Source organism: Arvicanthis niloticus (assembly GCF_011762505.2).
Source record: "Arvicanthis niloticus isolate mArvNil1 chromosome Y unlocalized genomic scaffold, mArvNil1.pat.X SUPER_Y_unloc_2, whole genome shotgun sequence".
NCBI lineage: Eukaryota > Metazoa > Chordata > Mammalia > Rodentia > Muridae > Arvicanthis > Arvicanthis niloticus.
Window position 1 is genome coordinate 4,290,193 of NW_023044979.1, and position 22,153 is coordinate 4,312,345.

Here is a 22,153-nt window from a genome sequence, read left to right on the forward strand (position 1 = left end):
CTAAGCTTTTCTTTACCTAAAACTTGTTATGTTTTAGGAACACTTGAACAAGGAAGATTTGAATCAGAAATCTGCCTGACTCTGATCTCCTGGAATTTAATGCATGTACCACCATGCCTAGACTTAAGTATATCCTTGTAGATTTCAAATTGAAAACCCAGAATAGTAATCACAATCTATCAATTGTCAATTTCACACATACTGATAAATCTTGTGTCCACATGAAAACAGCTACGTATTAATAATGCCTAACATGATACAGTTCTCCTTTGTCCAACTTCATATCCATATATCCATAAGTTTAGGTGGATGGAATCTTGCCCTAATGTCACCGTACCTTTAATTCCATTTAATACCATTGATCACAGAATTTAGCTTCATTCAAATTCATGGTTCGAGTTTCTCTTTTGACCTAACATTTTATATTTATTTTCTTTCTAAGATTACTATGCTTGCTCAAAACAATCATCATGAGACTAAACACAGGCCAAAGGCTTTTCTGGCTTCACTGTAACTTCCTTTGTCAGTGCAATGAACATCAACCTCTTTACCTCATCTTCAAGGACACTCTACAGACAAGGGCAAAAGGCAGCAACATTCTTCAGCAAAACATCATAAAACTATATACAAAGTTCAAATCACCCTTAGTACATATGTGTTCCATATTCCTACTAGGATGGCCCAGTCAGTTCCACTTAATGCATATACAGATCCAAAGTCTAAAAATCCACATTGCTCCATAAAACAAAACAAAAAATAACACATTCAGGCCTATTATAGCAATGCTTAAGTCTGGGTACCAACTTCTGTCTTAGATAGAATTTCCATTGCTAAGAAGAGATATTGTAACCAAGGCAACTGTGTTAAAGGCAAATATTTAATTGGGCCTGGCTTACACTTTCAAATGTTTAGTCCATCACCATCATAGCAGGAAGAATGTCAGCATGCAGGCAGCCATGATGCTGGAGAAGGAGCTGAGAGTTCTGCATCCTCATGAGAAGGCATCCAGGAAGAGACTGTCTTCCAGCCAAATGGTAGGAGGGTCACTTTTGTACTGGCCTGAGCTCCAAAGGCCACCACCCTAGGAATTCAATTCCTTCAAAAAGGTAACATCTCCCACAAGGCACATCTCTTAATATTGCCACTCCTTAGGGTCAAGCATATTCAAATCACCACCGTTTATTTCTAAAATACTTTCTGCTATCTTTATAAAAAACTAAAGTCTTTAGTAAGTAATCAATCTATTAAGGCCTTTGTGTATCACAATAGTCTTTGAGCACCTTCAATAATATCAAAAGTCATCTGTGACTGCCAATAAATTATATGATCTTACCCAACACACTGACACTGAGTTTTTCAAGGTTACTTATTATGAGAAAAAAATGTGACAAGTATCAACAATCATTTCAAACTTTACAGAGATATTCACAGGCTTTACCACATTCATTACATTTGTTAAGGTTTCTCTAAAGCATGTGTTCCTTTAAGTGTTTGGAGAGTACAGTGACATGCGAAGGGTTTATCACATTGACTACATTCATAAGGTTTCACTCTGCACATTTTTCTTTGTGTATTCAGAGATGACTGTGTCCTGGAAAGGCTTTACCTCACTCATGACATTCAGATTCTCTCCAGTATGTGTTCTTTTATGTGTTGGATGGTGACCATGCTGTGCAAGGGCTTAACACCTTGATTACCTTGAGTGACTCTCATGAATGTGTTCTATTATGTAGTCACAGATAAAAGTGAATTGCCAAGATTTGACCACAGTGATTACATTAATGAGGGTTCTCTCCACTGTGCTTTCTGTTGTGTTAATATTCAAGCAGGTTTCTCTCTTGCATGTAATCATTCCTGTCACTGCAGATGACTGAACTTGCAAATGGTTTACCACATTGATTGCATTGATAAGGTTTCTCTCCTGTACGTGTTTTTTTATAATAATTGTGATTCTAAGGTTCTGAAAAGTCTTTACCACATTGATTACATTCATGAAGTGTCTTTCCAGTATGAAATTATTAATGTTTTCCAGACTAGTGGAACATGCAAATGTTTTAGCACATTGATTATATTCATAGTTTTTCTCCAATATGGGTTCTTGCATGTTTTAGGAGGAAAAAACTTCATGGAAAGGCTTTACCACGTTGATTACATTCATGAGGTTTCGCTCCAGTATGTGTTCTTTTATGACTTTGGAGACCACTGTGCCATGAAAAGGCATTACCACATTGATTACATTCATAAGGTTTCTCTCCAGTATGTGTTCTTTTATGATATTGGAGACCACTGTGTTGTGAAAAGGCTTTACCACATTGATTACATTCATAAGGTTTCTCTCCAGTATGTATTCTTTTATGAGATTGGAGATGACTTTGTTGTGTAAAGCCTTTACTACATTGATTACATTCATAAGGTTTCTCTCCAGTATGTGTTCTTTTATGTCTTCGGAGAGTACTGTGACATGAAAAGGCTTTACCACATTGATTACATTCATAAGGTTTCTCTCCAGTATGTATTCTTTTATGAGATTGGAGATTACTGTGACATGAAAAGGATTTACCACATTGGTTACATTCATAAGGTTTTTCTCCAGTATGTGTTCTTTTATGGATTTGGAGATGACTTTGTTGTGTAAAGCCTTTACCACATTGATTACATTCATAAGGTTTCTCTCCAGTATGTGTTCTTTTATGTCTTTGGAGAGTACTGTGACAGGAAAAGGCTGTACCACATTGATTACATTCATAAGGTTTTTCTCCAGTATGTTTTCTTTTATGGATTTGGAGATTACTTTGTTGTGTAAAGCCTTTACCACATTGATTACATTCATAAGGTATCTCTCCAGTATGTGTTCTTTTATGGATTTGAAGATTACTTTGTTGTGTAAAGCCTTTACTACATTGATTACATTCATAAGGTTTCTCTCCAGTACGTGGTTTTTTATGATATTTGAGATCACTGTGGTCTGAAAAGGTTTTACCACATTGATTACATTTATAAAATTTCTCTCCAGTATGTGTTCTTTTATGAGATTGGAGATGACTGTGACATGAAAAGGCTTTACCACATTGATTACATTCATGTGGTTTCTGTCCAGTATGACTTCTTTCATGCCTGCAACAATAATGGGCACATATGAAAACTTTACCACATTCATAGCCTGATCACTCATTTTACAAATATTTATAAATTTTACAGTTGGTCTACTAATAAAGAACACTCAGATCTTAAGGTTTTATCAATTTGATGTTCATGGTTGTACTTTCTCACTGTGGGTTGCTTTACCTCTTTGAAAATACCTGTGATGGTAAGAGCATTTATTACATGGCTCACATTTACAGAATCCTTTTTCTATATGAGATTTCTATATGATGTTTTTAACATGTCATAAGAAATATGGGATAACTCAGAGCATTAAAACAATGATTGCATTCTTAGTTTTTCCTGTAGTGTGCATCACACAAGAGCAGCACTGTGAACCAGGATGAACAAAAGAATTTACAAACTTCTAGTACCCATAGAGATTTTCTGCAGTGTGACTTTGGGGATGTTCCCAGTAAAGTCAGGAAACCAATTAATTGCAAATGGCTATCATATTCAGAAAGTCTACCAAAGGCAGAATACTACATGTCTTCTCATTGTTCTGAAGGAGATAGATGTATGTTGTTTCTTTTAGTATCTCTATGGTCACATGGTTTCATCCATTCTGACAATTGATACACCCATTAAAAAAGAAGAACAAATGAAAGGTTTCCACATTGAATTTACATGCATTGACTTTTTGTTCATTGCAGACATGATTAATGTTTCTCCACAACAACATTCTTGACTCTCATAAACTGACAAAACACTAAACTTAAAATTTTCACTACAAGTATATGAGTATCACCAACTTTATCATGGAGTATTTGCTTATTAGAAGGTTATGGATACATGTTTATCACTATTCAATGTGCAACATCTAAATGTTATGAGACTATACAAATTGGTAGTTCCACAACATAGCTCTAATGGAGATACAAATCAAATAAAGGAATCGCTTAAGGCATTGTTTCCTTCTCTTCTTTCTTACAGAATTGCCTTGCAAACACCAATCACATAACTGATATTAAGGTACATAATTTTGGGTGAATTTATAATCACAGCTACAATAAAAGGACTGATATTTTACACACTTGCTTTCCATTAGAGCTTCCAGATCATATTAAACTTTCCTCACAGGCATATTTGTATCAGCTTATACATTAAAATTACCTTTCATGACTTCTAGACATTTGACGTTGTTCTTCAGTATGATGGCCTTCCAAATTATAGCCTAAAACACGGTACCAGAAAATGAAAGACATGGGATTGGAATTAGGCAACATTCAAGTTACTCTGAATTTTCACAGCAATGAACCTGATTTATTCAACTCAATATTACTTGTTCTCTATTGAAATAAGATATGATCATCAGTAACCCAGAAACATTTTTCCCTTATATTGAGAAGCAAAAATAAATTCACAGTCTTACCTATAGCAGTGAGGTTCCAGTAGGTCTCAAGCATCACATCTTTGTAGAGATTCTTCTGAGAAAGATCCAGCAAATTCCACTCTTCTGCAGTGAAGTCCACATGCACATCGTCAACACTCACTGCTTCCTAAATTATCACATACATGTGTACAACACAAGGCCTGATACTGACATCACTACAAAGTAAATTATGCTTCCTAGACAATATAATCATATAATTCAGGTGATTCCTCCACTTATTTTCTAACACAAAAATTATAATATAATCACCATGTCAGTTTAGAAAAAACATGAAATATAAGGTTCACCTGTGTCACTTCTGAACCCTTTGAATAGGATATAGCTTTGAAACACAAATGGCAACTGAGAGGGATATGCAGGGGGAAACAGATCAACTGTACTGAGCACACATCTGAAAAGCTGTATGAACAATTACTAACTACAAATGTGATGGGCAAGCTGTGTGTATTTGTTCATGTCTTTAATCATAAAGGTACAGGTATGTCATTGAGCTGGATGCCAGCAAGGGCCATGCAATGAGTTTTAGGACAGCAAAAGTTAAATGTTAGGAACCTCACTCTGCTACAAAAATAAACCAGGGAAAAATGATAGAATGAACTCACAGTTCATTACTGAAGTTTCTGCAAAGAATTATAAATTCACTGTAGTTCTGTATTTATCTTACATAAACATAAAGTGAACCAGTTCAAACAGCAACATTAATTAAATTATACTAGAAGGGAATGCATGTTTAAACAGTTAAAAATAGATAGATGAAAATATTGGTAATATATATGTTGATCAGAAATAACATAGTTCAAGAGATATATTGAAAGGTCTTGCTAGTCTACCACATAATGGTGGTCAATTTCAAGCATACACATGTGGACCAACACCTGTCCATTTCTTCAGCATCAGGAGTTCTGAGGCCATCTTCTGACAACAGTAAAGATAAGACACACATGATATTCATATTCATGTACTCAGCCATAATACACTTATTTATTCAAAATTTCACATCAAACATAAGAGTTAGTCAGAACGTCATACACCTGCAATTCAATGAATCTGAAGCATCAGATAATATTGATGACATGAGCAGAAGCCATCCGGAGAAATAGAATATAATCTATATATTAGGCTAAATTTCAAAATTAAATATGTGGATGAAGATCAGCACAAAATCATGTGCTTATTGAACAAAAACATATCAGGGAGCTTATGTGGTTTCTATATCTACAATCAAGACAGAAAGGGCTACACTGAAAATTTTGGTCTAGAAAAACAAATCAGAATGAATTATGTTAAAAATATAAAACCACCAGGTTTGCAAAATAGCATAGCATTGAACAGCAAATGTGTGCACAGTATCTTATGTGATTGAGGGACAGAGTCCAAATGGGGAATGTATGCGAGCATGAGAAGAAAGCTGAAGGATCAGATTCAACCACAACACTGGAGACACCCAGAACAAAAATTTATCCTGTCTAAAAAAATGCAGAAGGAAAGCTGGAGCAGAGACTGAAGGAGCGGACAATGAAAACTCACTCAATTGGAGACAAACATGGACAAGTTTGAATTTATGACATTATTAAGGATAATCTATGATGCTCCCACACAGGATTCTTGCATAATTGTCCATTGAGAGGCTCCACCCAGAAGCTGACTGAAGCAGAATCAGAGATCCACAGTCAAAAATTGCATGTATCTTGGTAACTCTGATGGAAAAGTTGGGGAAAGGATTGAAGGCCCTCAAGAGGACAGGAACTCCATAGAAAGACCAGCAGACTCAACTAACCTTGACCCTTGGGGACATTAGGAAACTGAGACAAAAATAATAACACACACAGGCTGGACAAAGGACTGATGGGCTGTAAGTAGCAGATGTGCAGCTCAGTCTTCATGATGGTGCTCCAACACCTGTAGCAAGAGCTGTCCCTAAAGCTGCTGTCTATCATTGGAATATGTTCCCATAACTGGGCTGCCACATCTGGCCTCAGTGGAGAGGATGCATCTCACCCAATAGAGACTTGATACACCATCATGGATACCCACGGTCCCACACCCTCTCAAAGGACAAACAGAAGATACAGGAGGAACTCTGTGAAGGCAGGTGACCTAGAGTAGGAACTCCACTAAGTTCAGAGCCATTTTACTTATAACAACTTGAAACTGGAGAGAATCCAGATGCTGCTCAACCAAAATGTGAGAACCATAGAATATGTGATTCATTTACAAAATAAAACATTATTTAGTTATCAAATACAATGACATCATGAATTTTGTGGGCAAATACAACTAGATATCATTATCTCAGTGAGGTAACACAGATCTAAAAGCGCATGCATGTGTGTACTCAATTACAAGTTAATAATAATCATAAAATACAGGAAACCCACACTACATTTCATAGACACAAAAAACTAAACAACAAGGAAGGCCGAAATGAGCACAGTTTACTCTCACTCAGAAGGGGGAGTAAAGCTATCATAGGAGGCAGATGGAAGAAAGAGAACTGAATGAGAGAACAGATAAGAAGGGGGAATCGGGGAGAACCAGCAACAGGTGTGGCGAGAAACAAGAGAAGGCCAGGGGGGAAAATGAATCAAAATCTGCAGCTGGCTGGGGGTGAGGAGGTACATTTAAAATGTGCCAGAGACCAAAAATAGGTACCAAGGATTCTAAGGTTGATCTTAGCTGAGATGCATACCAGTGAGATATGGATGCTGAAGAGGCCACATCCTGCAGTCAGGTAGGACCCTTAATGGAGAGTTAAAGACCCCAACCAATCCAAAAATCTTTCTACCCAAAATTTGTCCTGTCCACAAGAATACAATCTACAACATAGATTCTGTACAGCAGCCAAATAACCCTTTGATACCATTTGGTTGTTGTTCTAACTTGCTACTCTGCTGCTGTGATTGAATCCTCTAAGCAAAAGCATCTCAGGTAATAAATGGTTATTGTACATGGTTCTGTCAGATCACAGTCCATCATTTTGGGAGCTTAGATTAGAAACTGAAAGCAAAAAGCATGGACAATTAACTCAGCCATTCTGGATTTCTGACGGGGTTGTATGATATATGGTCTCATAGCCAATCCTGGCTATTTACTTTGAGAGAAAATTTTTGAGTGGATGGTTTTCAGCTGACACTCATTCTAAAGCCAAGGAAACATCCAGGTTCAGAATTAAGAGTTTTAGTTAGGATAGATGACAGAGGTTCTGGTTAGTCAACAAAATGATGGACTGGGTATTTGGACTATCTTGTACCTCACTTGTACAAATTGGCATAATTATGCTCTAATTGTATTTTGAGGGAAATTTTTATTTTAACAGGAAGGGTGATATGTAAGAAGAACTAAGGTCGGAAGGTGTACCAAGAGGAAGAGAAGGAGTAAGGAGAGGAGGAGAAAAAGGAAAGGAGAAGCTAGGTGATGAGAGAGAGAAAGAGAGAGAAAAGGGGGGGCATGGAGGCAAATGTTCACGTGTCTCCACCAGTCAAAGATAGTTTATATATCTAGGTTGGGTATTGGGTTACACTTCTGATTCAGCATTAACAAAATTATAATGCCTTTAGTTAATATTTTTAAAAAGAGTATAAAAGGAAAAAGGAAAAAGGGGCATGGAATAGGTGTTTTATTGGGGGTGGGGGGGTGGGGAAAAGGGATGGCATCTGAAATGTAAATAAAATATACCATAAAAAAAGCATGGACAAACACTGTCTCCTGTCTTGCTCTCTTGCATGGTCAATGTCTCATGCTCAGCATGCTCTCTCATCCAGCTCAGGACCACTCACTTGCTTTGGGATATTGCAATACTCAGTGGAAGAGCCTTCCTAATCAATCATCAACACTATCTTTCACAGACATAGCACCCAGTCCTTCTGATGAGGGCAGGCCCTCAACTGTGGCTCCTTCAGATGACTGTAGCTCTGAAATGCTGAGAACTGAAAACAACAATAACACAGACACAATAATAAATGAGGAACTTGTTACAACCAAACCCCAAAAATTTAACCATATCAATTACAGGATCCCCTGCCACCACAAGAGGGAGTTGGAGCTGTGGCTGAGCCAGGACAAAATAGGGAGGGCACCTGGCTCAGAGCAGGGAAGGATACACTGGAATGGGAAGCTCAGAGCCTGTGCTGACCTGGGGTGAGCATCTTTAACCCTGGGTTCTCAGGCCAGTGCTACCAAAGAGGAGGCTAAAACAGCTGAAAGGTGGACAGAAAAGCAGATTGTCTCACACAACACAAACGATCACCACAAAGGACAGGATCTCTGGTCCAAGGAAGATATGCTAAATTTGTGACAATCAATGAAGAACAACCTCCCATCTTATGACAGCTCCAAGTTCAAAACTACAGAGTCACAGATGAACTGGGCAGAGGGTAGTTCAGGAGGTGGGAAATGAGGTCTTTGTCTTTCTACCCTGAAAAACAAGGTAGGCAGAGCCTGATTTTGCCCTGGATGCTGTCTTTAAGAGCTGTCATGGACTAGTCAATGGGCCTAGGTTCTGTTGTTAAGAAGGATTTAACCCAAGGTGTGGGGCTGGTAACTAAATCAATTAGGGTGGAGTCTGTCTCATTTCCTCAGGGAGAGAATGACAAAGTGCCACACACAATACAGACAGCCACAAGGGGGCAGTAAAAGCTACCCAGAAGATTCCTCCACTTGGACAAAGGAGAAAATGAAGACAAGATGGCAACTGTGAGCCCTGTAGCAGGGCTCCAAGTTTGCTCTAACGTTCTCAGAAATTAAGACCAGAAAAACAATGTCTACTATACCAGGCTCTGGAACATCTTTGAAGCACTTCGGACTCAGACTTTCCAGTGTATCCACTGTAGCAGGGTTCCACGTTGAATTTAGTCATCTCCCTACACAGATACTCAAGAAAAATCTGAAAACCAAGGCACACACACACAATTCTGGAAGAAAAGCCACTGACACAGAAACAATGGTGGATATTAAAAATTGGCCTTTCAATCCTTAACTTGGGAGTCCTGAGGGTCTTGGGATTCCAGTCAATGCACTAAGATGTTATGTCCAAGTTAGAGAGACCCCAATGACCAACAAGGAGCCTATTGTAATGCAAACACATGGAGGTCTTTATTATGAGCTCTGTAATAAGGATTCTCACCAGTCAGCCTCACATAAGCTCGAATCTGAGAGACCAAGTCTAGGGGTGCTGGGTATTTATTGCAGTTATAGAAAGATTGGGACATTAACATACAGGTCAGCAGCTTAATATTTTAAAAACTATATGACTGGCATAATCTGCAGGAACCAATCAAGGGGGCAAAATCAACTGTCAACCATGATGGGTAGGCTAACTTTTTCTCTGTAAGGTGTATTAGTTATCGATATGTAGCTTAACCCTGCAGTTGTACCTTGACTGGCTGTTGACAAGGTGGGATTGTCATAGGATATTTGCTCAAGTGGACTTTGTGCACTCTCAGAAACAGAATTGATTGGGCATTACAAACTCATCTTTGTGCCTGAGGTCCTGATTATTGAAAGATGCTCCTGTTCAACCCCAAGCCATGCATGGCTGTAGAAAAAGTAGTTTGTCCAAAGACCTACCTCACTATCTGTTACTGCACTGTCTGAAACTGTTTTCCTGAGCAGGTACCCCACAGCTCTGGAATTTCAAAATATTAGGGTTTCAAAGGTACCTTCAGTATTACAGCTTCTTGTTCCAGTATCTGGGATCCACACACGATCAATTGCACTCCTCAAAAGAGATTGGGTCACTTCTCCAGCTCTTCCATCTATTTCACTCTAGGTTCTGCTTGACTCCACTTTCCTGCTGCTGCTGTTCTTTCTGCTCATCCCATGGGACTGACATCTTCAATATGCTGGGTTCTTCTCCTGCAACTAGGATTCACTGTATTCATCTATTGTACTCCCTTCACTGGGCCAAGCCTTAGCTGCTCTGCATGAGATTCATTTATGCCTAAAAACCAATACCACCTGGGTGATTCTCACACATGATCAACTCCAGGTGCACAATAAGGGACAACCTTGGCTATCTCTGGAACACAGCTTCTTTGTCCTCTCAGAAAACACTCACCAGAAGATGTCACCTCAGTGGTGCTGGTTTCTTCTTCTTCATCACCACTAATTTTCTAACTACAGCCAACCAGCATCAATTGTGTCAGTCATTCCTTCTATTCTTTCCTCCCAAAACCACATGGACAAAGCTGCTGAGTTCTTTTGCTTGCTGGGGCTGGAACATGGCCCATTCTATTACATCATCTCCAGTGTTATATTTTTCAATAACTTCACTGTCCAAGCTTGGCTGTCCTGGATCTTACCCAGTTTATGAACCTTGAACTCAGAGATCTGCATGGCTCTGTCTCCTGAATGCTGGGTAATATGTGTTTAACACTTTGTGTGTATCTAAGCTTTTCTTTACCTAAAACTTGTTCTGTACCAGGAAGACTTGAATCAGAGATCTGCTTGGTGCTCATCTCCTGGGATTTAAGGCTTGTACCTCCATGCTTGTACTTAAATACTTTATTTTAGATTTTAAAATGAAAGCCCAGAATAGAAATCACAATCCATCAATGGTCAGTTTCACACACACTGGTGACCCTTGTGTCCTCATGAAAACAATGACCAGGTGACAATGGAAAGATATAAAAATTTATAAAGGTTATGGAAAGTTTGTATGAGCCCCTAGAGCTGAGCCAAGAATGTAGGCCAGCAGGTTCACTAGCTCCAGTTTCCAGGAACTGGCTGACCACAAAGAAAGCAGAACTAAAAATACAGGTCAGCTGGGTCATTCCGGGAACTGGCTGACCACAAAGTAGATGGTTGAGCAAGATTCAATTCCTGAGAAAAACATATACACGATGTTTCCCACATGACCAACTGAATGATGGGCTGGAACTTTGCACTATTTTTATGATGTCCTTCCTTGGTTTCCCCCTCAGCCCCCTGGTTTGTGTTTTTTTCCTTTAAATACCTTTCTCCTTCTGGCCTCACAGTCAACATTCCTCATTATGAGTCTCGACCTCAGCCAGGTTGATTCCTGAAATAAACCCTCTTGTGTCTTTTGAGTTACTGAGTGATTTCGATATCCTGAGACTAGAGTGAGGGTCTCCCCTCCTGGGGGTATTTCAATAATAACGTCCAACACGATACAGTTCTCCTTTGTACAAGTCTGGGGGTGTGTCCATAGGTCCGCCAGCCAGTATCTATAAGCAACTCCAGTCATGCCCCTGCCTCAGATTCATGGGCAAGCTGGGGCCTCTGCTTCCACCCGCCTGTCAGGGTACCTGGAGGCTCCAGTCATCTCCCCAATCTGCAGCAGCCCTGCAGCAGGCGATCAGATTGCATCGCTTGGTCTGTGACGTCAGAAGGAGGCCATGGATACCACCGGGACAGAGGTGCTTTTCTCTGACTGTGATGGTGGCAGTGGTTGTCTTGTGGTGTGGTCACAGGGCTCTGGTCGGGATTTCCATACATCATGCCTGTGCGACGGTACAGCGCCTTCGTGGGAAATGTAGTCTCTCACTGGCCGCCATCTTTCTTTTTCCTCGTGGCCTCATGGGATATGTAGTTCGAAGGCCAGGCGCCATATTGGATTGAGTTTGATGTGCGTGCGCATTTATTTCTTTGACCACCATTTTGGCAGGAGTCCTTATGGGAAATGTAGTCTCCGGCTGCTAACTCTGAGTAACCATGGCAGTCCCTGAACTCACTCTGTTGCTCAGGCTGGCCTTAAACTCAGAAATCTGCCTGCCTCTACCTCCCAAGTGCTGGGATTAAAGGCATGCGCCATCAATTATTGATCATTATTGACTATTGATTAATATTGATTATTGATTAGCACTGTCTGCTGATTATCATTATTGATTATCAAGATTATTGATCACTTTTGGTTATTGATTAGTATTGAATATTGGCAATCAATTAGTATTGATTATTGATTAACATGATTATTGATCATTATTTCATCACCATCCCCCTGCCTCTGCCTCCCGAGTGCTGGGATTAAAAGCCACCACTGCCCAGCTACACCTGTCTTCTTTGTTTGGTATTTTGTTGGTTTGTTTGTTTTGAGACAGGGTTTCTCTGTGTAGCCCTGGCAGACAAGCCACTGACACAAAAACAATGGTGGATCTTAACAACTGGCCTTTCAGTCCTTTAGTTGGGAGTCCTGAGGGTCTTGTGTCAATGCACCAAGAAGTTATGTCCAAGCCACAGAGACCACAATGACCAACAAGGAGCCTATTGCAATGCAATCACATGGAGGTCTTTATTATGAGCTCTGTAATAAGGATTCTCACCAGTCAGCCTCACATGAGATCAAAACTGAGAGTCTAGAGGTGCTGGGTATTTATTGCAGTTACAGCAAGATTAAGACATTAATACACAGGTCAGCAACTTAATATTTTAAAAACTACATGTCTGGCATAATCTGTAGGAACCAATCAAGGGAGTAAAACCATATGACAAGCATGATGGGTAGACTAACTTTGTCTCTGTAAGGTATATTAATTATCTATATGTAGCTTAACCTTGCAGTTGTACCTTGACTGGCTGTTGACAAGGAGGGCTTGTCATAGGATGTTTGCTCAAGTGGACTTTGTGCACTCTCAGAAACAGAACTGATTGGGCTTTACAAACTCATCGTTGTGCCTGAGGTCCTGATTATTGAAAGATGCTCCTGTTCAACCACAAGCCATGCATGGCAGTAGAAAAGGTACTTTGTCCAAAGACCTGCCTCACTATCTGTTACTGCAGATCCTAATATCAGTTGCACTAACACCAGAGGCAGCTTTACCTCTGTCCTGACTATGTCTGCCTGTGGATGCTAAGATCATCTCTTCCTGCCCAACTCTTCTCCCTGCTACCAACATTAGCAAGCATTCCCTCTTGAGCATACCCACCAAACATGTCAGTAAAAGAGGCAACACTCAGGCAACTTTCTCTGTAAATCCAGACATCAAACAGCAACGAAGGAACAAAACTCCCACCCAAGCAAGACAAATCCAGAAATCAGTACTAAGATAATAATCACTTCAAACCCAGAGGCCTAGACACCAGCATAGAAATATAATAAACAACAGCCAGAAAAAATAAGTCACCAAAATCTCCGACCCATCCTACCACAGCAGGTCCTGAGAAATTAAAACATGCAACAGATATGGTACAAAAGAAGTTGTTTGGGGGGCAGGGAGATGAGTGAGAATCTGGGGAAGGGAATGAGGCACAAAAGAGGACCTGCAGACAGACAGACAGACAGACAGACAGACAGACAGACAGACAGACAGCAGAGAGAGAGCCCTGAGAGTAAAAAAAGAAAATAGAGAGAAGGCATGAACTGAGTCAGGGAACAAACAGAGAGAGCTGTGTAGCTGGTGGTCCATGTATATAAAGAACACCTGACAACAGCAGCAGGTGATGGAGGCAGGGAATGACTTAAGCAGTTGCTAAGTCTCTGAGAGCAGAGCATTGAAACTGCCTGTGCACTGACAACTACAGAGGCAAGGCTCACCCAGGGAACAGGAAACGAAGGGAGAGTTTCAGATATTAAGGATGAATAAAACAAAATGAAGACACTGGGTAAAAAAATGTGGATTGTAGAAGTTTCCTAACCCTAAACAACTAGGAATTCTTCAACATATGAGAAGGGAAAACTACAGATGATTGGAATAGAGGAAGAAGAATATCAACCCAAAGATCTAGAAACTATTTTTAATGAAATAATAATGGAAATTTTTCTAAACCAAAGAACATGCATGTGAATGTACAAGAAGCATCCAAAACACCCAAGAGATTGGAGGGGAAAAAAGTCCCTTTACCTAATAATAATCAAACACTAAACATAAAAAATAAAGCAACATAAAGAACTGCAACAGAAAAAAATTAATAAAAACTAAACCAAAGAAAAACAAGTAATGTATGAAAGCAGATCTGTTAGATTTATGCCTGTCTTCTTAAAAAAAGGTTTTGTTTGTTTGTTTTCAAGACAGGGTATCTCTGTGTAGCCCTGGCTGTCCTGGAACTCACTCTGTAGACAAAGCTGGGTTCAAACTCAGAAATCCACCTGCCTCTGTCTCCCAAGTGCTGGTATTAAAGGTGTGAGCCACCACTGCCCAGCTATACCTGTCTTCTTAATGTATACTATAAAAGACAAAAGGGTTTGGACACATGTGCTGCAGAGTCAGGGAAACCACCCGAGTTTTAACAGGAAAGCAACTGGTCCAAATGTTTTGGGCAGATTCAGAATCAGCCATGACACTGAGGTTACTCAGAGGTCAGCTCCTGACCTAACAGGTGAGGAGCATCACCAGGGACCTCACAGGTGGTCACATCTAGCTGATGCTTCCCATGCAGTTCCAGAGAGGACCCAGCACCCCAACTCCCACTGCTCAGCTGCCTGCCCCTACCCATTGTGGGCAATGATCCTGTGCTCACCATGACTCGATTTCAGAGCTTCCCTGAGGTCTCCACACAGCACCCACAGCAGAGCTCAGAGCAGAGCACAGATGACCATTCAAGCCTGCACAGGAACAGCAAACTTGCAGAATGGCACCTGGAAGAACCCGCCTCCCTGTCTGATTGGCAGGTCTGCCTGGGATACTTGATTGGCCAGTGAGCCTTACCACTCCTTAAGGTTAAAGTGTGCTTCCAGACCAAGTTCCGACCTTTTCCAGAGCTGACCCCCTGTAAAGGTGGCTGCTTACCCCTCCCTCTCTTTTGATCTCTTGATCTATTGCTCTGTCTTTCTCTTGCCCTCTTGGGCTCTTCCCTTCCCCCTTCTCTCTGCACATGCTCATGCCCAGCCTCTACTTCTCTACTCTCTGCCTCTCTCTGCATTTCTCTGTCTCTACTACCCTCTAAACTCTCCTTCACATGTCCTGAATAAACTGTATTCTATACTATACTATCTTGTGGCAGGCTCCTCAGGGGTAATAGCTGTCTCAGCATGAGGCATGGTCCCTCCCGGGGAAGAAATATCTCAGCAGGAGACATGAGCCTGCTGAGACATGCCCTTCCCCAACACCTTCCCACACACCCATAGAACATATTCCATCTGTTTTTGAAGAGAAGTAACTATGGGGAGGAGGATACCTGGCTGTCAAAAGGTAACTGTGGGGTAGAATTTTAGACAGAATGCTAACTGCATTAACATTAAAGAGGGGTTTTAGGAAACAAGCTTCATGCTGGACTCAGAGAAACTATGGCTCCCTTTCACCAGATGACAGATATCAATCAACCCTGGAGAAAATCCAGAATCATAAGGGAAACACAGTGGAGCACTATTGGTAGCCAGCACACCTTCATTAGTGGCAAAGTGGAGAAAAACAACAGTTGTATTAGTACAGGTTCTGTAGATAAACATAGCTCAAATCATAGAGAGAATGAATCTTTGTATATAAAAAGGTTATTTAATAAAATGTCCCAATAAAGGCTGTTGGACAAGGTAAATTAGAAAAACAAGGACTGGTGCTTTTCATGCTGCAAAATATTACAGCTGATCTTCAATGAATACCAGAATTCTGAAGAAATAAGTACTTAATAATACCAGTTTTAAAATGCAAATAAACAAACAAGTCATCTTTGTTTTGTAAAAAAAAAAAAAGGTAAGGCCAATATAAAAAACAAAAACACTACCCTGTTCAATGTCCTTTATATATGTAGGTTGTCAAAAGAATCTGTAGCCTAGATTAAAGGTGGATCTGAACATCTCGAAACATCAAGATTAATAAATGGTTTTTCACTTCAAAAGTTGTAATTAAGAAACATGCCCCACGCCGTGCAGTGGTGGCACACACCTTTAATACCAGCACTTGGGAGGCAGTGGCAGGGGGATTTCTGAGTTCTAGACGAGCCTGGTCTACAGAATTCCAGGAATGACAGGGCTACACAAAGAAAACCTGCCTCAAACAACAGAAGAAGGAAGAGGAGGAGGAGGAGGAGGAGGAGGAGGAGGAGGAGGAGGAGGAGGAGGAGGACAAAGAGGAGAAGGAGAAGGAGAAGGAGAAGGAGAAGGAGAAGGAGAAGGAGAAGGAGAAGGAGAAGGAGAAGGAGAAGGAGAAGGAGATAGGAAAGGGGAATTGAGGAGAACCAGCAACAGGTATGGCGAGAGACAAGATAGGACCAGAGTGGGGAAATGAATCATAATCTGCAGCTGGCTGGGGGGAGGGGGTACACTTAGGATGTGCCAGAGACCAGAAATAAGTACCAAGGATTCTTAGGTTGATCTTAGCTGAGATGTATAGCAGTTAGATATGGATGCTGAAGAGGCCACATCCTGCATCAGGCAGGACCCTTAATGGAGAGTTAAAAACACCAACCAATCAAAAAATCTTTCTACCCAAAATTTGTCCTGTCCACAAGAATACAATCTACAACATAGATTCTGTCCAGCAGTAAAATAATGTTGTTCTTGTTCTAACTTGCTATCCTGCTGCTGTGATTGACTCCCTTATGCAAAACCATCTCAGGTAATAAATGTTTGTTGTACATGGTTCTGTCAGATCACAGTCCCTCATTTTGGGAGATTAGATTAGAAACTGAAGGCAAAACCATGGACACACAGTGTCTCCTGGCTTGCTCTCTTGCTTGCTCACTATCTCATGCTCAGCCTGCTCTCTCATCCAGCCCAGGACCACTTGCTTAGGGATATTGCCATCCTCAGTGGAAGAGCCTTCCTAATCAATCATCAACACTATCTCTCACAGACATAGAAACCAGCCATTCTGATGAGGGCATGCCCTCGATTGAAGTTCCTTCAGATGACTGTAGCTCTGAAATGCTGAGAACTTAAGACAACTATGACACAGACACAATAATAAATGAGGAAGTTATAACAACCAAAAACCAATGACCTAACCATATCAATTACAAGAGCCCTGCCACCACAAGAGGTAGTTGGAGTTGTGGCTGAGCAAGAACAAAATAGGGAGGGCACCTGACTCAGAGCAGGGAAGGATACACTGGAATGGGGAGCTCAGAGGCTGTGCTGACCTGGGGTGAGTTTCTTTAACCCTGAGTTCCCAGGCGAGTGCTAACAAAGAGGAGGCTAAAACAGCTGGAAGGTGGACAGAAAAGCAGATTGTCCCACACAACTGGAAATGGCCACCAACAAGACAAGACCTCTTGTCCAAGGAAGATATGCTAATTTTGTTAGACTTGATGAAGAATGACCTTCCATCTTATGACAGCTCCAAGTTCAAAACTAGAGTCACATATGAACTGGGCAGAGGGTAGTTCAAGAGGTGGAAAATGAGGTCTTTGTATTTCTACCCTTTAAAATAAGGTAGGCAGAGCCTGATTTTGCCCTGGATGCTGTCTCAAAGAGCTCTCTGTCATGGACTAGTCAATGGGTCTAGGTCCTGCTGTTAAGGATTTAACCCAAGGTGTGTGGCTCGAAACTAAATTGACTAGGTTGGAGTCTGTATCTTTTCCTCAGTCAGAGAAAAACAAATTGCAACACACAAAATAGACAGCCACAAGGTGGCAGTAGAGGCTATACAGAAAATTCCTCCACTTGGACAGAGGAGAAAATGAAGACAGGATGGCAACTGTGAGCCCTGTATCAGGGCTCCATGTCTGCTCTAACCTTCCCAGAAACTAAGACCAGAGAAACACTGTCCACTATACCAGACTCTGGAACATCTTCAAAGGACTTTGGGGTTGCGACTCTCCAGCGTATCCACTGTAGCAGGGTTCCATGTTCAATTTAGTCATCTCCCTTCACAGATACTCAAAAAAACCTGAAAACCAAAGCACACATACAAATCTGGCAGACAAGCCACTGACACAGAAACAATGGTGGATATTAAAAACCAGTCTTTCAATCCTTAAGTTGGGAGTCCTGAGGGTATTGGGGTTCCAGTCAATGCACTAAGATGTTATGTCCAAGTCACAGAGACCCCAATGACCAACAATCTATTGCAATGAAAACACATGGAGGTCTTTATTATGAGCTCTGTAATAAAAATTCTCACCAGTCAGCCTCACATGAGATTGAAACTGACCGACCAGGTCTAGGGGTGCTGGGTATTTATTGCAGTTACAGCAAGATTGGGACATTAACATGCAGGCCAGCAATTTAATATTTTAAAAGCTGCATGACTGGCATAATCTGCAGGAACCAACGAAGGGGGCAAAATCATCTGACAACCATGATGGGTAGGCTAAATTTTTTCTGTAAGGTGTATTAGTTATCTATTTGTAGCTTGATCTTGATGTTGTACCTTGACTGGCTGTTGACAAGGGAGGTTTGTCATAGTATGTTTGCTCAAGTGGATTTTGTGCACTCTCTAAAACAAAACTGATTGGGCTTTACAAACTCATCTTTGTGTCTGAGGTCCTGATTATTGAAAGATGCTCCTGTTCAAGCACAAGCCATGCTTAGCAGTCGAAAAGGTACTTTGTCCAAAGACCTACCTCACTATCTGTTACTGCACTCTCTGGAACTGTTTTCCTGAGCAGGTACCCCACAGCTCTGGAATCTCAAAATATTAGGGTTTCAAAGTTAACTTCAATATTACGGCTTCTTGTTCCAGTATCTGGGATCCACACATGATCCTCTGTGCTGCTCAAAAGAGATTGGGTCACTTCTCCAGCTCTTCCCTCTATAGCACTCTAGTTTCTGGTTACTCTACTGCTGCTGCTGTTCTTTCTGCTCATCCCATGGGACTGACATCTTCAATATAATGGGTTCCTCCCCTTCGACTAGGATTCACTCTGTTCCTGTCATACACTCCCTTCACTGGGCCAAGCCTTAGCTGCTCTGCATGAGATTCATTCATGCCTTAAAAACCAATACCACCTGGGTGATTCTCACACATGATCAACTCCAGGTGCACAAGGTACAACCTTGGCTATCTCTGGAACACAACATCTGTTCCTCTCAGAAAACACTTACCAGAAGATGTCACCTCAGTAGTGCTGGTTTCTTCAACATCATCACTAATTTTCTAACTACAGCCAACCAGCATCAATTGTCTCAGTCGTCCCTTCTATTCTTCCCTCTAAAGCAGAGCCACATGGACAAAGCTGCTGAGTTCCTCTGCTTGCTGAGGCTGGAACATGGCCCCTTCTATTACATCATCACCAGCTTTCTATTTTTCAACAACTTCACTGCCTAAGCTTGGCTGTGCTTGAACTTGCTCTGTAGATGAACCTTGAACTCAGATCTGCATGGCTCTGTCTCTTGAATGCTGGGTAATACATGTGTAACACTTTATCTGTACCTAAGCTTTTCTTTACCTAAAACTTGTTTTGTACCAGGAAGACTTGAATCAGAGATCTGCTTGATGCTCATCTTTTGGGATTTAAGGCTGTACCTCCATGCTTGTACTTAAGTATTTTATTTTGAGTCTTAAAATGTAAGCCCAGAATAGTAATCACAGTCCATCTATGGTCAGTTTCACACATACTGGTAACCCTTGTGTCCTCATGAAAACAATGACCAGGTGACAATTGAAAGATATAAAAATTTATAAAGGGTATGGAAAGTTTGCATGGCCCTCTAGAGCTGAGCCAAGAATTTAGGCCAACTGGTTCACTAGCTCCAGGTTCCAGGAACTGGCTGACCACAAAGAAAGCAGAACTAAAACTACAGGTCAGGTGGGTCTTTCTGGGAACTGGCTGACCACAAAGTAGCTGTGTACCTTCCCCCCACCATGAGCAAGCCTGAAGAGACCTTGTTTACCACAACAAGGTCAAGTGACAGGATATAGGTGGAGTTACCCACCTTGGCTGCCCAGAACACAGAAGCAGAACTGCCCCTGGGCTTGCCTTGAGACATCTCCACCGTGACCTGGAACGGACTATGGATTATCCCACCCATTTGAAACCAGGAGGGGTTGTGGGTTGGGTCTTCCCCTTTAAATTGAGAGCTGAACATTAAAGCTTGGGGCCTTGATCAGAGAACTCTGTCTTGGCCTCATCTCTTCTCGCCCTCCGTCCCCTCTCATTCCCAGCCCCCCTTTCAGGTGAACCCAGTTGACTTGTGGCCTCGGGCGGCTACATAGATGGTTGAGCAAGATTCAATTCCTGAGAAAAACATGTACAAGATGTTTCCAACATGACCAACTGAATGATGGGCTGGGACTTTCCACTATTTTTATGAGGTTCTTCCTTGGTTTCCCATTCGACCACCCCCCCCCCCCGTTTGTGCTTTTACCTTTGAATACCCTTCTCCCCCTGGCCTTGGAGTCCACACCCCTCATTATGAGTCTCGACCTCAGCCCAGCTGATTCCTGAAATAAAGACTCTTTCTGTTTGCTGGCCTCGATCTCCCAAGACTAGAGTGAGGGTCTCCCCTTCTGGGGGTCTTTCAATAAGGCCCAACACGATACAGTTCTCCTTTATGCACGATACAGTTCTCCTGAGGGCATGTTCATAGGTCCGCCAGCCAGTAACTGGAGGCAGCTCCAGTCATGCCCCTGCTTCAGATTCACAGGTGCCTCCACACGCTCACAGGTAGCCCGGAACCTCTGCTTCCACCCGCCTGACACTGTACCTGGAAGCACTGGTCATCTCCCCGTTCTTTGGCAGAGGCAATCGGATTGAGTTGCATGGTTTGTGATGTCAGAAGGAGCTCGCTGATGCCACGAGGACCGCAGTGCTCCTCCTGGATCACAGCAGCAGCAGCAGCAGCAGCAGCAGAGGTCTCCAGGCTGGGGGTGAAGGCAATAGGCTCTGAGGGGATCTCCAAACACCTGGCCTGTGTGCCGGCCCCAAGTCTTCATGGGAAATGTAGTCTCCGACCTGATGCCATCTTGCTTTTTTCTCACGACATTATGGGATATGTAGTTTGAAGGCCAGCCGCCATCTTGGATTGAGTTTGCTACGCATAAGCAGTTAGTTCTCTGACAATCATCTTGGCACTAGTTCTCATGGGAAATGTAGTCTCAGGCCGGCCGCCATCTCTGTGTAGCCCTGGCTGTCCTGGAACTCACTCTGTAGACCAGGCAGGCCTTGAACTTAGAAATCTCCCTGCCTCTGCCTCCCAAGTGCTGGGATTAAAGGCGTGCGCCATCAATTATTAATCATTATTGGCTGTTGATTAGAATTGATTACTGATTATTGGTTAGCATTGACTGCTGAAATGTAGGTTACCCTAAAACTAATTATAAGCCCAGGCTGACCTCAAGGTCACTGACCTCAAGCTCTCCTGCCTCTTCTTCCCAAGCATTGGAGCATTGGAATTCACGCACCACCACACCTGGCACCAAAGAGTAATTGTTGTTGTTATTATTATTATTATTATTATTATTATTATTATTATTATTATTATTGGTTTTTTGAGACAGGGTTTCTCTGCATAGCCCTGGCTGTCCTGAAAATCACTCTGTAAACCAGGCTGGCCTCAAACTCAAAAATCGCCCTGCCTCTGCCTCCCAAGTGCTGGGATTAAAGGTGTGTGCTACCACCACCAGGCCGAAATAAGTACTTACTAATAACAGTTTTAAAACACAAATAAACAAACAATTCACCTTTGTTTAGTAAAAAAAAAGTAGGGCAAGTACAAAAAACAAAAACACCACCCTATTCAAAGTCCTTTATATATGTAGTTTGTCAAAAGAATCTATACTCCAGATTAAAGGTGGATCTGAATATCTCAAAAGAACAAGATTAATAAAGGGTTTCTCACTTCAAAAG

At 41.5% G+C, this 22,153-nt stretch overlaps 1 protein-coding gene across 1 annotated transcript; it reads right to left on the reverse strand.

Moving 5' to 3' along the window:
* Positions 1-1,814: 1,814 nt before the first annotated feature.
* LOC143441083 (uncharacterized) lies at positions 1,815-21,290 on the reverse strand. The gene is given in 6 exon segments (XM_076928148.1): positions 1,815-1,927; positions 2,093-3,114; positions 4,255-4,315; positions 4,514-4,640; positions 21,012-21,168; positions 21,286-21,290. Coding segments are annotated over 6 exon segments (1,485 nt in total).
* Positions 21,291-22,153: the final 863 nt, after the last annotated feature.